General features: G+C 33.5%; 1 protein-coding gene across 2 annotated transcripts; it reads right to left on the reverse strand.

The window, feature by feature from the left end:
- Positions 1-2,033: 2,033 nt before the first annotated feature.
- On the reverse strand, positions 2,034-5,590 carry LOC143589301 (uncharacterized). Of its 2 annotated transcripts, none has more exons than XM_077070110.1 (11): positions 5,378-5,590; positions 5,216-5,288; positions 4,626-4,678; positions 4,464-4,545; positions 4,228-4,358; positions 3,805-4,110; positions 3,611-3,655; positions 3,469-3,509; positions 3,251-3,341; positions 2,966-3,155; positions 2,034-2,868 (listed from the first exon to the last, which is right to left on the reverse strand). In XM_077070110.1, the coding sequence occupies exons 1-11, from the start codon at positions 5,553-5,555 to the stop codon at positions 2,526-2,528; spliced, it is 1,533 nt and encodes a 510-aa protein (XP_076926225.1). In that variant the 5' UTR covers positions 5,556-5,590; the 3' UTR covers positions 2,034-2,525. The 2 variants fall into 2 exon arrangements, with proteins under 2 accessions (XP_076926225.1, XP_076926224.1); XM_077070109.1 differs by having other exon boundaries at positions 2,966-3,176; positions 5,378-5,589.
- Positions 5,591-16,986: the final 11,396 nt, after the last annotated feature.

Genomic DNA, 16,986 nt, shown 5'->3' on the forward strand with positions numbered 1-16,986 from the left:
GCCCTACCAGTTATAAGCGTTTAAACCTCCATATATTTGTATGTCTAGGCCATACAACTACGGGTTCAATTTTAGTTTACAATGAGTTTCGATGCCCTATTGATTATGACTGAGTTCTAACATGCCAAGTTTACATCAATGTTTTACCCTTCCATTGCAACTCATTGACTAACCCATAGAATAATGAGCCAAATTTACGCAAATTGTTATCAAAGCCTGTGTTGTGTGCACTAAACCATCACAGATACCTTGGGTTGTAGCCGAACCGAACCAAGCAAAGCCTTGTTCATGTTTGTCATTCAGCTTTAACAAGCAAACGGCATCGAACAAAATTTCTTGTTCGTGTACATTCAATAAGAAAGTGACCTTGTTCGTGAATGCTTCGCAAGCACAAACGACCAAACACAAACGTTTTATTTGATTTGGTTAACTAAAAATGGCTATTGTCAACGGCTCAGTCCAGCCACCAAGTTTGTGTGGGTGTTATCTTTAATATTCGTATTCACATGTTAATTTTACATATAAATTAATCACATAATACTCATATTTTTGTTTAATATTTAATAGTTTTGCTTAAATCTATATGATAGGATTTGAAAAACCGTTGAAAAGTATTAAAAACCTTTAGCGAACATAAACGGTCGTAAATAAACGTAAGTGAAAACATTATCGAACGCTCACAAACACAATCAAACGAATGTGACCTCTGTTCGTGTTCGTTCATTTAGTTAATCGGAGAGAATTCCTTGTTCGTGATTATTAAACGAACGAACATAAACGAACTTCCCGCCAAAAGTCCAGTTTGATTATAACCCTACATATACCCTCGCCACGTGTGTAGTTAATTTTTCTATTGTATCCTTGTTTGGCTTGTATAGAGACCAAAATAAAGAAGCTCGGTTCAACCGGCCTAACCAAACCCTGGTTTGGCATGTTTGTTGTCCATACCGTCCAGACTAAATCATGCAATTGCATTGCACCTGTACATAAATACGGCCAACCAGCCACCCACCTAGCCACCCACCTGAAGCTAGGCTATGACCACCTTATTTTATCCATTTGACTCCAGAAAAACATTTTTGAGTCGCCCTCTTTTGATATAGAGGTAAAGTTTGCCCATCCCACCCTCTCTAGAATCCAGGCCGTTTGTTTGCTTTTGAAAAACATAGTGTCTACGAAGACGTTAAAAAATGACAATCAAGAAAACAAGAGAGTATGTATGAATCACTAAGACACCAACTGAAATCAAGTAGAGAATAAACTGAACTTGCGAGACTTGACCAAGTGGAGAACAAGAAAAAGATAACCAATGACCAGCTGGTTCAGTGGTGGTGACACTGCTAAAGACCAAAAGTCTATGAACCGCACATGGTAGCATTTGCACGAATGAACTTTACTCAGTTAAGAAAACTTCCAGCTTTAAACTTAACTCATGTTGTAACGACTTAACTGAAAACTTCCCATATTAAAACATCTTCGATTTTACCCTTTTTTTTCATTTCTTCTTCACGACTATGACTCATAGTTGAGAATTAATAATGATAGGCAAGAAAGCATCAAGACATCTAAGTTAAAACATACCTCAAATCAGCTTTCAGCAAGTCTTCAGAAGGTTTGACCAGCAAGTATACGTAGCCAGCCCAAAATACTTGAATCGAGTTACTTCAATGGTTCTGTCATATGTTTGAGCTAGGGGTGTTCCAAAAAATCTCTATCCGAATTTGATATCCAAATTTTCAGATTCGAATAATGATTTTGACTATTTCCAAATACTCGGATATCCTAAATGTTTTTTAAAACATTATTATATAATGAATACTTATTGGAAATTTTGGATATTTCGGATAATGTTTGGATATTTCGGATAAATTTTCAAATGATTTTTGGATTTTTCAAATAAATTTTCGGATATTTCGAATTATTTTCGGATATTTCAGATAAATTTTCGAATATATCGGACATTTTGGATAATTCGGATATCCAAAATAAATTTTTTTTAATATTCTTAAAATATTTTTTTAAAATCATCAAATAAAAAATATTATTTCTAAAATTTGGATACCACTTTGGATATCCGAATCCGAAATTTCGAATCCAGATTCGGATATTGAAATTAACCATCTAAAATTTTCATTTATCTGATAAATATCCGAGACTCCAAATATCTGAAACTCCGGATATCCGAATTTGAACACCCCTAGTTTGAGCGATGACTAAAGTTTTGGTGAAGACATCAAGAGCATTAGTTAACAAAAGTTAAAAAAAGCTAGTGATGACTTTAATGTCCAACAGCTGACATCACTCTCTGTTCCAACAAAGCAAAACCAAAACAAGACTAAAAACAGAGCCCAACAACCCTAAACCAAAACGTGCCTCCTGTCCTACCTAGATAGCTGTATGAGTCATCACAACTAGTTGTTTATATAGTTGTATACTTGTATGTAATATTATAGGCCATAATAGCTGCTTACCAAAACCAAGTTGATACAAACATATTTACCATTGAAGCATTCCCGGTTGTTGTTCTAGTACCGTCTTTTCCTCTTATTGTGATGGTGGCTACTGTCGGGTTGCCCCCTGCTATTATGATACCTTCTAGAACTTTCACGGTGTTTTCTATGCCTCGTTTCATCCAGCCTACTGTTACCACTATGCACATCCTCTATTCCCGAAACTGATCTCTCCGTATGATTAGACCCATTGGAACATTTTTCGTATCTTTTTAGCAACTTCCGCCCATGGCTTCCATCTGAATTGCTCGGGGCATTTCCCCTGTCTCTATAGGATTTATATTCCGAAGATCTTTCTGGCTCATGGTAGGCATGGCGCTTCTGGATTCCATTATCTTCATAATCAGAAGACGATTGTCTAGATAAATGAACTCTTATTAGTCAAAAAACAAAAGTCAACTCTTATCTGATCCTTAAACTGCTGTTATATAAGTAAAAAAGGTCAAAAGAACTACCTCTTTTCATGGAAATATTTGACTTGGCTGCCATAAGTAGATGGAACATAAGGTGGAACTGCATAAGGTGTAACAGGAACCATAGTGGGATTAAAAGGCACCATCATTGGACTTCCATACATAGTCATGTAAGGGTTGACATGAGAGAAAGCAGCAGGGTTCCAGTAGGGCACTGGATAACCTGACATGCCTGATTGAAACATATGATCTCCTGAAATTAACACAAATTGATCACCAGATGGTCTAAATAATATTCAAAACTCATTAAAGAAAGCAGAATTTTACCTGTGTGAAACATTAGGTGTTCAGTAGAAGCCATAGGGCAGTCTCTTATAAAATGGCCTGGAGATCCACACATGTAACAGGTACGGCCCGACTGATCTCAACAAGAAAAGTGTTCACATCAGATAAAGCCTATAAGCAGATTATGATAAATAGAGAGAGAGAGAGAGAGAGAGAGAGAAAACTAGTACACACAGTGTGTAAATTAGAAAAAAAAGTACCTTTTGGATTGTATTCTCGACCACATAACTTTGATCTCCGCCTGATAATTTAAGAGAATCAAGAAATTGGTTTAACATAATACAAAAAATAAAAAACCTGTACACGTAGTGTGTGTTGTAATATACACAAGCAGATTTGTACCTCCAAAACTAACCCACGGTCTTCGTTTCCTGCTGGTGGAATCGGCTGAATGGGACAAGCAAACAAAGACATTTAAATATCAATATATTATGATAATATAACATTTTGAAACCAAGAAGCTATGTTACTTAGCATTTGAACTTTTGAAACCAAAAGTATGCTAATAAGTCAATGTTTTCAGATTGTAAGCATACCTTCATCAGGCATACAAACTTGAGGCATAACAGGCTGGTTTTCACCTTGAGAATCTGCAGATGTAGAATAAACCATATCCAATTTCCTTTTAGTGACAGTTGAAATTTCCTTCCCTTGAATACCAGATTCTCCATCGGGAACGTATTTCTGCAAATCAATTTCTGGAGAAGTGGCAAGAATCTGGGATTCGATAAAATGCTCAATCGCATGACTAAGTGATAAATTCGGTAGCAAGTGCTCCACTCTAAACTTGGTAGATGAACATTTAGGGCACCTTGATGTCAATTGCAGTACTTCACAGATGCCTGTGAACACATAATAGAAAAAGCATGTCAAACATATATACATACATACATATACATATATATAGAGAGAGAGAAAGGGAGGGCTATAATTTCAACATCAGTAACTTAAGGACTTACATTTTTTACAAAAGCTATGCTGGCAACATGGTATCATCACAGCCTCCTTGAAATACGTAACGTAAATAGGACATCTTAGTTCCGAAGGTAGGTCAACTTTTTGCATATCAATGCTCTTCGAATTCACCACTCTATTATGTCAAGCCAAAATTTGAAAAGAGAGAGAAAAAGATTGTTTAGGATCAACCTTAAAAATTATATATGAAAAGTAAGAGATCATAAGGCACAAAAATTACTTTTCCAACTTTATTTGTTCACGGTCTTCACATGCAAGGTTATTCTCTAGAACTATTTCTGCTGGTTTATTGTGATCCATACCTGCAATCATAAAAAAGTGTGTTATAGCTAGAATTAACACAAATAAATTAATGATTTGTGCTTTAATTCTTTAAAATTACCTTTTGTAACATCCTCACAAAGCTCACTTGCTTCAGGCTTATGAGGTCTTAACCTGCATAAAACAAAATATCAAATGCAAACTCATGACAATTAAAGATATAAAATGAATTCAAGATATATTCATGATAAAAGCCAAATAATACACTAAGTGTATGTTAAAAACTTAATGCAATAACTCATCAAAAGATTATATTGCATAGAGTTTACATATACATTAACAGGATTTATGAAAGAAAAAAAAAGTATATACTCAATCGGGCCACGAACATGAACAAAAAATTTTTGTTCATTTAACTAAACAAGAACCCGTGATTTGTTTGTTTATGTTCGTTTTTCCGTTTATTTAATAGAAATTATTTAAATATTATCTAGATGAGTTATCTACTTAATGTTCAATATTTGTTGATATAAGTGTTCGTTTATGTCCGTTTACCTTTGTTCAATTATGTTCGTTTAGATTTTAAATGAAAGAACACAAATATTTATCCGATTAAGTGTTCGTGTTTGTGTCCGTTTAAAGTTAAACGAGTCCGTGTTCGTTCGGTTCGTTTACAGGCCTAATTCAATTAAAAAATCGAGTAAAACTTACACCGGTTTTGCTGGAATCCTCTTTATGGTCACACTCGAGCCACTAGGGATCATGAATTCATCGTCATTATACTCTGATAACTCAAAACGAAAACAATTAAACAAATAAACAATAGGAATGTGAATTATGAATAATAATGAATAGAATTGGTAATGAATTAACCTTGTCCGGTGAGGTGGTCAAAGAAGACGAGATCGAAGTGTTTGTGGCATACGCCATTTATCTTCAATTGACGTAGAATTTTGGATCTGAATTCTCTGACCGATACGTAGGGTTTACCACCGTCGATTTCGATCGTGTCGAAGTTAACGGAGCTTCTGAATTTGAATCTGATTGACATAATATCAAGCTTGATTGTTTCAATTCGATCAAATTATCAGCTAGGGTTTCAAAAGAGGAACGAGATAGATAGATGACGAAGGTTTGAAATAATAATAATAATATTATGTCATAGTAAAAATAGAAAGTAGATAAATGTGAAATATTAAAGTTTAGAGAGAATATAATTTCGTTTTATGCAAAGTTTTACTAGTTTTCGTATTAAAATTGGAGTCGACAATTAGTATCAGAAAGGTAGGAGATTATGTCGATCAGGTTAAGATTTAGAAGTTATGTAACATTGACACAATCGAAATCGACGGTGGTAAACCCTACGTATCGATAAGAGAATCCAGATCTAAAATTCTATATCGGATGAAGATAAATGTTGTATGGCGTAAACCTTTAGTCTCCTTTTCTTTGATTTTGGTATGTATGGTATGTAGAGAGATTTCATAGATGAAATTGTAAATGAATGATGGTTATATTTAGTGTTGGATATTTATAATGATGGTTAAAAGTATTATAACAACTTAAACAAATATTAAATTCAAAATTTGTATAGTCAATGATTAATAATGAGTTTGTTTAGAATTTGAACCGTAAAACAAAATTTAAAAAGCTTTAATCTAGTATTTTAGCTTGAAAGGTTCATAATAAGTTTTTTTATTTAATTCAAAGCTTTAGCAAACTACATAGTAAAATAGAATGTGAATTTAGATTTTTAAGGCACTTATTTTGAAAAAACAACACACATGAGAAATATAAGAAAGTTTATCTAAAATCGAGTTAACATAATTTTCATCAAGCTTGAGAGATAAATTCATATAGTGGTGCTAAAATATTTGAGTTTTAGAGAAACAAAAAGCATAAAACACACAAAAGGGGACTTCGATAGGGGTGTTCAAAATTTGATTCGAATATGAAGATTCGAATTCGATTTCAAAATATACGAATTCGATTCGTATTCGGGTATAGTAAGCGAATACGAATTCATGATTTTTTATTCGATTCGATTCGATTCGAAATTCGAATTCAAATTATATAATATATTAATATATATTTAATTTATTAAAAATTGGTCATATCCGTAAATAGTAAATGTCCAAAAACATCTTAATTAATCCCAATAACCATACTGATATTTCTTAATTTTGTCAATACTAAATTTTGAACATATTATCATGTGGTATTGTAGCTACTTTAAACTTATATTTATGTGTTTTACATCGATGATTATGGTTTTTGAAGATTTTGGCATAGGTGACTTGAATCAATTCGAATTCGAGTTTCAAATACGAATAGAATCGAATTTCAAATACGAGATATAATACGAATACGAATCGAATAATCCAACTTCTAAACGAATACGAATCGAATACGAATTCCAGCAAAAAATAAATTATTCGAATTATTCGATTCGATTAACTTGAAAATTCGTTATTCACCCCTATACTTCGAGGATTAGAATTAGTGTCATTCCTATTTTGATAGAGTGGTAAGGTAATTTGGGTGTGAATTTGATAAGGTTTAATCCTCATAGTGTGCAATAATATTTAGCCTTTAACAAGAAGGATCAGAATTAGACAATTACTAGTAGTTTACTAAATGTAGTAATTGTTATGAATGATCATAACGGAAAGACTTCATGTGCCATCATTCTTCTATTTATGATTCAATATTAGTTACAATCAAGGTTGTAAAAGTAGGTTTTCGAGGCCGAGTACTCCCCGGGTACTCGCTACAAGGTATGTCATCGAGTCAAGTTTCTTTAATTCCACCTAGTTAACAAGAACTGATTAAAGACCGTCAACCTCAGTCATAATCACATCTAGTCGATGAACTTGGGCCAATTTTTGGCTTAAAAAAATAAAACATAACTCGTATTTTCTTTCATATTAAAGAATAAATATCATTTTTTTACTTAATGGCTAACCATTTTCAAAATATTTAATATTTAAAAATGCATGTCTCTTATTTATATTGATCTTTACATATTTTTTAATAAATATTAGTAAAATTATGGTATTTTACATATATATAATATCCAAAAAATAATTTTCTTTATATTTACCATTTCCGAGTACTCTCCGATACTCCCCGAGTACTCCGAGTACACCCAACTCCCCAGTCGGCCAATTAGGGTCCTCATAGCGACTTTTGCAACCTTGGTTACAACTAGCATTAGTGTATTGTTTGGTTGAATAAACATGAATAAAATGTATTTCACCTATCTATTCTTTTTAGTTAATAATACATTATCAGCGCTTTTGCTCTAACCACTTCATTGTTGTTCAAATACCACCAAGAGAAGTAGCATTCATCGACAACCATACAAAAACCTTCAAATTTTTGCTTTGTTTCCCATTCGTCACTTTGGTCCCCGTAATGGACTGATCAAGTTATCACTAACAACAAAGAACATCGTTGTCGCATTTTCTATCTTGGTTTTCATCCCTTAACGGATTGACCTATAGCTATATGCACCACCACAACAGTCGATCGAACCAAGTAAGTTACTATTCATATATACTGGACCTAACTATCAAGCATATGCCCAATGTTGTAGTGTTTTTTTGTTTGTCATCAACAATTTACTTTAAACATTTGTCAAAAAGGTAAATTGATTCAATAATTTAGAGAATGTCATAAGGTTATAGCAACTATACGTTTATTAAGCCTTAAATACTAGATAAATATTATGTCTTAATTAGGGTTGTGCAAATTTTGGGTCGAACCAAAAAAACCCGATCTCCGGACAAAAAAAAACCCGAAATCGGCCCGATATGATGCATCTCGGTTAGTCATCGGTTCCTATCATTTGTATTTCTTTGATTCGGGTCGGTCCTCGATTCCGAACCGAAGAAAACCGACCCCAAGTAAACTGACCCGTTAAAAGAAATGGTGTAGAAGAAGAGGGTATGTCGGTGGTATGTGGACCAGTGGTGCCTTGAAAGGGCAAAGTAATGGTGAAGAAATAAGTATCTTCTAATAGAATTGTCGAACACATCATACTTGATGAAGACGAAAAGGTGAAGCAGAGTAATAGTTTTTAATGCAGAAATGAAGAAAACTAATAGAAACATTTATTGATAAACGAGAACAATAATGTTTTTGAGTTAATAAATATATTCTTTTTACTGGTTTTACGCTCAGTTCCCTAGTTCACTTAACGAGAGAGAAAAAAAAGAAGGATTTTTTTTCATTTCTTTCCTATTTTATTTTTCATTTCTTTTCTTTCTATTTCTTTCCAAATTAAAAAGAAAATGTATTCTTTCAATTGTTTCCCTTTCATTCATTGATTTGATTGCAGGCTCTTAAATCGATTAAATTGACTGTTGAAATCTTCGATTTTGATATTTGTTTTCTAATTTCGTTAATTGACTCTATAATATTTTACACTATTTTTTTTTGTTTATTTCATCGATTGTTTTTCTTGTCTAAACATAGTTATTGATTTACACACTTTTGTATTAAAAATTGGGAATATGTATCATCATGTTTTTAGTTTCTTTGTTATGGCTACAAATGTTTCAAGCCAAGTCTGCATTCCAACCATTCAGCTAAACCTTTTCAAATATAATCTCATAATCAAATTATCATTAGGATAATCTGTTAGTTGTTTATTTTGTTTAAATCATACAATTTAACATTTATAAGCTAATTAACCTAGAATGAGGTTATATATGTCATTTAATATTATAGTAGAAAACTTTCATCAACATTGTAGAAAAGTCATGTTATAATATTCCATCATGTTACTTATACTCTAATAAACTTATTATATCAACTCATTTGTAGTGCAATTAGTTTTTATTTATCATTTTAGCATAAGATGACTAAATACAACAGTTTGGCCTGACAATGATTCGAGAAGCTTATGTTGACCGACTGGAACCCTAATTCAGACTTCAACCACTCACTCCACGAACCACATGCACCTTCTTCTTGAAACACTTGGGCCACCGAACCTACAATTTGTGGACCCAAGAACACCCGTTCCACCAACGCTCGAGTCCGACCCTGCATTGGAAACTCGTTTTCCAAGGAGTCGCATATGGCCGAATACTGGTGCAAGGTGTCCATGAACCACTCCTAGAACCCGCCTTCAACTTTCGCTCCTTCTTCCTCCACAAGTGTTACGAGTTTCTGGGTTAAGTTCTTCGATCTTATGAGAAACGAAGCCACCAAAGACGTTGTTCGGTGGCTAAAATGGGGAAGGTAATACTTGATGAATTTGGGTATGTTCGAGTACACTTAATATAATGCAAGTAAACTTTGTCATTCAGAGTATACTCATCATATACTTGGACCAAAGTTAACTCTTTACTTGATTATTGTTATATGTTTATATTCGAGTAGAGTTTCAGGATTATTGATGTTCGAGTATGGATTGACATTTATAAATGTTTCTAAGTTACTGATCTCGAGTAAAGTAGTATGCTTGAAAACTTATACTTGGTTGTGATACTTGTGATTAGCTTCTCGAGTAACCTTGTAGTTTTGAGTATACTACTTTCATTACTTTCACTTAGTTTATTACTAAAACCATTAATTAGAGCGAGTACAATTTTTTCTCGAGTATACTTGATAACGAGCAAACCCGGTTCAATAGCTTGCTCGAGCAAACTTTGTGTTTGAAATTTGAAAAGGTTTTTGGCAATATTATGGCACAAAACGACAAAATGTATTTAAAACCCACTTTCAAATCCAAAGGGAATAGTATAAAAAGGGGAATCATAAAATTTTCAATCACTTTTCCAATTTTTCACTATTATATTCACTATGCTCGTGCCCTGGACATTGAACTGTTTCTCTAACAACGCTCTTATTATTATCTTCCTTTGCAATTCCGACTTGGTAAGCTTTAAGTTAATGATTTCTGACACTCACTAACTAGGTTTAGGACTTTAATTTGCAATTTTACTAGCGCATCTGTTTTATGTGTAGGCTTACAATTGTCGAAGAACAGATTCATAAAGACTATACTTTTCTACTTTTCTTCTTCGGTTATTGTTACATGCATGTTTCAAATATTTATTCAAATGACTAATTTTTATTTTGAATGTGTCTGTTTGTGATTTTGCAGAAAAATGGCGTATAAATTTGAGCCTAAGCATAACATGTGTCCTTTTTCTTCAATTGACGGAGGAGAATCTACCATTGGAGCTTATGATAAATTGGTTGAATCAGTCAAATCTCATATTTTCCCTCACAGAAAACCCCATCTTTTACAGAAATCATTATACTGATTTATGGGGTTCTACTCAATACGCTGATGATGAAAATGGGCAACGGACTGAGGCCACAGTTCTTGGACAAGAAATTGAAATAACTGAGCAGACAATCTGAACGAGATTACAGCTGAATGATGACTTTGCTGAATAGTTGTCATATTTTCAACAACGATTACTGAGAATCTTTCAGGAAACAATGGGTTCTAGGGAACATAAATGAAGGCAAATTTAGGAAGGGCATGTTTCCGTTAATATACAGATTTCTCACCTGCCATGTGATTCAAATCTTATCATTGAGAAGAGGGACGTGGATACTTTTGAGCAGAGAGCTTGCTACTTCAACAGTGGTTATTGTTTACAATCAACCTTTTAAATTTTCAAGGATGATTTTTGAAGGCTTGGTTATTAATTCAAGGAGAAGGGAGGATGATAGATTTTTTATGTAAAAATGATTTCTCTAAATTATTTTTAATGGGTTACTTCAAAATTTACCAACTACTGGTGTCACTCATGTTCTACAAGACTCAAATGTTTATAGAAGAATCAGTAGGTTGGGTTCCATAAGTAAATTTAATCAGGAAGTTGAATTTGATGTGTTGCCTTGGTTGTTAAATGACAATGTTGAACTTATGGAGGTTCCAGCTTCACCAGAACTAGAGATGAGTAGTGATGATGAAAGCAGTGATGAGAATAGTGAAGCTGATGATTCAGATGAAGAAGGTTATGATGATAACAATGATTATGATGCACCTGGTGATGAAATGAATGTGAATGACAATGTGGCTGATGTGCAAGCACATTTGAATGAAGAGGTGGCTCATGATGAAGTGATTGAACAAGTAATCTAGCAAATGAATGGCATTACACCACCAAACTCCCATGATCATATACATGTACATGAACCATATATTCCTTCACCACCACACTCACCATTACATGACCAAATCCATGAACCTTACACCTGAGCCATTCATTGATCCACTTTTTGAACCTACAAATGATGAACCTTACATTCCCAAATATCTTGAAGCCTCCCAAGTCAACCAACCATAATCTCCCATCCAATCCCTATCCAACTCACAAGAATTTGAACAAACTGATCATTATTCACCTCCACCATCCCCAAACCAAACCCAAACCTTACTAATCCAAACCCAAAACCCCATTACCACACCAACACTCTCCAATTATCCAAAGCCTTGACCATCCAATCCAATCCCCAACTTCCCAAAACTCTGAAACTAAACCATTCAACCTTTCACCATCCCAATCACTATCCTTATCTCCTCGCATGTCTCTTTTAACCAGAAACTTTGATCTTTTAATGGAAAACTCACAGTTGAATACTAGAAACAAAGAACTTGAAGAAGCACTGTCTAAGGCATTACGAGAAATTCAAACCCTAAAATCATAAGGCTCTGAGGTTGGGAAGACCTCATATGCACCAAAACAGAGAGAGAATATTCCTTGTACTGTAAAAGATGAGACTGAAAATTCATTAAAGATGATTAGTATGATGTATGTGGAAAGTGAAGAAGAGGGTGAAAAATCAAATTATTCGAATTTAATTGAAAATCAATATGGCAATTTTGATGAAGAGGTTGTGATTAAGAATGATGTCTTGGAGAATATTGAAGAAGTTGTGGTGGATGATGCGATTATGAAAGATGATCTAGATCATGAAATTCTTTATGGTGATTTTGATGATGTAGAAACCTTGATTATAAATGAAGGGGAAGGTGATCAAGAATTGGAGGATCTTTTTAAAGAAATTGATGAAATGCCAGACCTTCCCAATCAATAACTGATGAAGAAGAGAGAAGAAGAAATAAGGGGAAAGATGTGGCTGACCCATTGAACAAAAAGACCCCAAGCTTAAATGATCATATCCTTGATAAGGATGAATCTGCTTTGAAAGCAAAATTATTACATGATCAAATGTTAAATGAGATGATTAATAGAGAAGTGGTAAATTACATGTTGACAGAGAAGGAGTTAAATGAGCAGAGGGTGATAATGGAACAAATTGAGATACAAAACTAGTTGAGACAGGTGGGTGAAGAGGAGGCTGATTAAGGAATACTTGAAACTCTATTAAAACTGAAGACTGAGGAAGAAGTAGAAAAATCCCTTGTAATAGTTGTTCAAACATTTCAAGAAAGGGAACAGATTGATGAAGAGACTGTTGATACAACAACTGAACCAGCAAACAATAAAGATTATACAGGAAAACAACTGGTTCCTGATCTTGATGGAAAGAGAATTCAAGAAGAAATAACTAAAAAGATCTGTGAAGATGTAATTTCAAATTTGGTTGAAAGAATTGGAAAAAAAGAAAGAGAATGGCATGTTGAACTTGTAAAATATTCCAGGAAGAGAAAGAGGTATGTTAAATATATTCTTGATGATAAAAAATCTAAAATGCGGAATACAAATGAAGGAGGTGATAAAAAAAAAGAAAGATGAAGAGCCTATACATGTTGTACCATTAAGAATGATCAAACCTGAAGATGTTGAAGAAGGAGACTTCCAAACAGAGTTTGTGCAAAGTGATAAAGTGGGCCAATATGAACCACAAATTGTTGTCTTGGAAGACTTGTTTTGAACAAGAGGAAGATGATGATGGAGAATCAGAAAAAGAACAAGAGGTTGAACACAATTCACCTCAAATACATTTGACTCGTCAACATTGTGAAAACATAGTGGCCAGAATGGAGGCACTGAAAAGACAAGACCCAAAAATCATTGCTTTATTGAATTATGGTATGGAATTTTAAGTGATCAAGGAGTTGAATGATGAAGATCTTGAGCATCTGTTGAGTAAGAAGAGTAAAGCAAAAAAGAAGAAAAGAAAAGAATATTGAAGATGAACATTTATTATCTTAAGGGATGTAACTACAATCTGAGTAAAATGTCCTATAAAGATATCATGAAACTCAGCAAAGCTCTGAAAGCTAAAGATGATGAGAAAGTAAAAAAGAAAAGATGAACTGAGAGCAAAGGAGGAATTAGAAAGGAAAAATAAAATTTTGAGAAGATTTGGTGGAAAGGCTTGATTCTTGGTAAAGAATGGATTTCCTTTTGAGAAAGTAGAAAGAATGAGCAGAAAAGAAGTTGAAGCTAAATTAAACTTATTATCTAAAAGAGCAGATGAAGAAGAGAGAGTAACCGCAAAACAGAAGAAGGAGAGTTGAGAAAGAAAAGGTTGTCTTGACTGCCGAACAACAAAATCTATTAGAAAGCTTGATGATAGCTAGAGGTGCTCATGCAGACCTCAACAAACTTTCTAAAACTCAGAAGAAAGATTTATATGAGTTAGAATTGAAGATATACAATGAGGATTTGAAACAACAAGAGAAAATTGATAAAAAGGCAACAACATCCTCCTTTACACCTCAAGCTCCTTTACACCTCAAGCTGACAAGAAAAAGAAAAGAAGTGAATATGAAGAAACTCATTTCAATGATAGTGTGCAAAAACTTCATTTATCATAACGAATTGAAGATGTAGGACCTTGGGATTCTGAGAAAAGAATCAATATTTTGAGAGATATTATGATGACAAGTGGAATGCCCATAGATGTATTTGATAATTTGGGAAAGACTCAACTGAGAGAAATATTTGAAAGGGAATCAAAACTTTATCAGGAAGAGATGTAAAGAGCCAGATTAAATCCTCCCCAATCTATCCCTATAGAACATGTGTTATATGAGCCTCAACAGACTGAAGAAGAGTTTAACAAAGAAACAATGGATATGATTAAATTTTGTCAAGAAAGGAAGAAGATTATATCACCTTGTTGATGAAAAGCAAACCAGAGATTCATAACATCTATGAAGCAAAATGGCATATCATAAAGTCACATTTATCAAGATCCTTCACTTCAAGAGCATATACTTCCAGAGTGTCAATCCCAACAACAAAGTTTGTGCTGCAAAGAGAACAATGATTCTAGAAAAAAGACCTTGAAGGTGATCATGAAAAGTGGTGATTTAAAGACAATTATTTTTAGAGATGATTTCAGAGAATTCAATAAAGAACAACTTTCAGAAATGGCAGAATTGCATCTGTATGATTATCAGGAAAGAAACAGATATGTCAGTGCACAAAGAAATGATCAATCAAAGTATTTGAAAGAGTAATACAAAGCTGGATTTCCTCTACTAAACAAGAAGAGAGAGTTTGAATAGGCAGAAAAAACTTAGTAAAATAACATTGTCCAATATTTATTTTGATAAAACAAAGAAATTTGAGAATCTATATGCCACAATGAAAGAATGTATTAGTATGAAGAGGACAATGCAAAGACAAAATTCAGAAATGCAAAGAAACGAAAGAATTACAAAGATCTTTTGTGAAAAGAAAACCGGCAACGTGATCTTAAGAAACTCTGAAGGCTTGGCTTTAGGTGTGATTGAAAATGACTCTGAGTTGGAATATCTACATGTGGAAGATCTGAATGACATAAGACAATGAGATTTTCCAAAAAAGCCTCATTTCCATGTAGATATTACAATGTTCCTATAAAGAGCTGCTGTTATGAGGCTGGAGAAAATAACTAAAGAAAGAAGGAGAGAGAGAGAAAGAGGGAAGGTGAAGGTATATGTGATCATGCTAAACAGAATATTTTGTATGTACTTTCAGTTTGATGTGTAATGCCCATGATGCAGAATTTTGAATATGTAATCAATTTCCTTTTTAGTAGTGTAATTTACTGTTTTCAATGAGTTGATGTGTATTTTGAACCAAGTGTACGTAATCCGGATGTGTTTTGGTGCATTTGAGTTTGTTCCAATCTAGGTGAGATTGGTGGTCCTAAAGGAAGATCAAGGAAGATTAAAATCTTCCCAGCCTCCTCAGAATACATTTTATGGATTAAGATCGATACTGTAACAATTCGAACTATTCGTTTATAATATATACATATTACCCGACCCGTTTTCTTTTTCGGTTAATTAAATCAATAAAGTATTCAATTAATCAAATAGATATTTTTTAGTTTTCTTTAATTAAACTTGTTAAATAAACAAACCACCCTCACACTTAGTTTTAACTCCTATTGTATCCATATATAAAGTACAGGGACTAAATTGCAATTTAAACTAAATATTATATCATCTTCCTTAAGAAAAACCCTAACCCATGATTCAAACCTGTATTCGGATCCAAATCCATGACCTGTATAATTTCTTGTGCCTTAAATAACGAGTTATAATCAAATTTTATTCTCCAAAATCATTTAGTTACCAAATTTGACCTACACCGATAAGTTAATCGGAAAATAAGATCAACAATTGATTTTGTTGATCAAAATACACAACCGACGTTGTCAACTCATTATTATACCATTTAGGATTGGTAATAATTCAATTAAAAACAAGTACACGCCTCCTCTGTAACCCAGCGACCCTAAACCCTAACACAATTGCATCACCACTTATTGCCAAGACCCATTTTTGGACTTCCTTTGGCCGCAATGGTTGTGCTCATCGTTCACCTTCAATTCGTAACTGTTAAAGGTAATTGTAATGTGGTTCTGGTTCGCTTTTGACCAACTATCAATAACCCTATGATGATTCGGCCGAACAACAAACGATTAAGTCAATTGTAAATTTTAGGGTTCATATGGTTGGGGGCGATGATCGGATTGGGTATAAAAGTTAATGGTTCTACACCTTAACTAGTTGAGACACCAGCCCAGTTGGCTAGTGCATATATAGTTGGTTCATGTGAACCGGCTGGAGGCGCGGGATCGAGTCCTCCAACCTGGTTTTTTTGGTTGCTTTGTTTTTTTTAATTACGTTTTTAATTAATAAAATTGAATATAATTAATACTAGCGATGAATAATATTTTTACCAAACCGGCACCTTTAGATTTATGTTTTCCACTTCATTTTGGTTAAAGCTATATATATGTGTGTGTGTTGTGCGTGTGTGTCTAATATGTTTTAACTAAAGGTCATAATAAACAAAATAAATGTGTTAAACGTGTTTTTATAAATCTTCTAAGCACAAGTTCGGTAAATGTTCAAGGGTGATACTTAAATTAAATATTACTAAAGGTCATAATAAACAAAATAAATGTGTTAAACATGTTTTTATAAATCTTCTAAGCACAGGTTCGGTAAATGTTCAAGGGTAATACTTAAATTAAATATTATAACTAGCATTTAGACCCGCCGCAAAAGTTCGAAAAAATATACACAATGTTATATT

This window comes from Bidens hawaiensis, unplaced genomic scaffold, assembly GCF_021521415.1.
Source record: "Bidens hawaiensis isolate Kalapana, Puna unplaced genomic scaffold, B.hawaiensis_p1.1 tig00037337_1, whole genome shotgun sequence".
Taxonomy (NCBI): domain Eukaryota; kingdom Viridiplantae; phylum Streptophyta; class Magnoliopsida; order Asterales; family Asteraceae; genus Bidens; species Bidens hawaiensis.

What these genes read in the sequence shown, in the direction of transcription:
- LOC143589301 (XM_077070109.1), bottom strand. Translation starts at nt 5,555, where the DNA reads ATGTCAATCAGATTCAAATTCAGAAGCTCCGTTAACTTCGACACGATC. An exon ending in GCATAGCTTTTGTAAAAAAT is followed by an intron (nt 4,111 to 4,227) that starts GTAAGTCCTTAA and finishes ATGTGTTCACAG; the next exon opens with GCATCTGTGAAGTACTGCAA. An exon ending in AGTTTGTATGCCTGATGAAG is followed by an intron (nt 3,656 to 3,804) that starts GTATGCTTACAA and finishes TGTCCCATTCAG; the next exon opens with CCGATTCCACCAGCAGGAAA.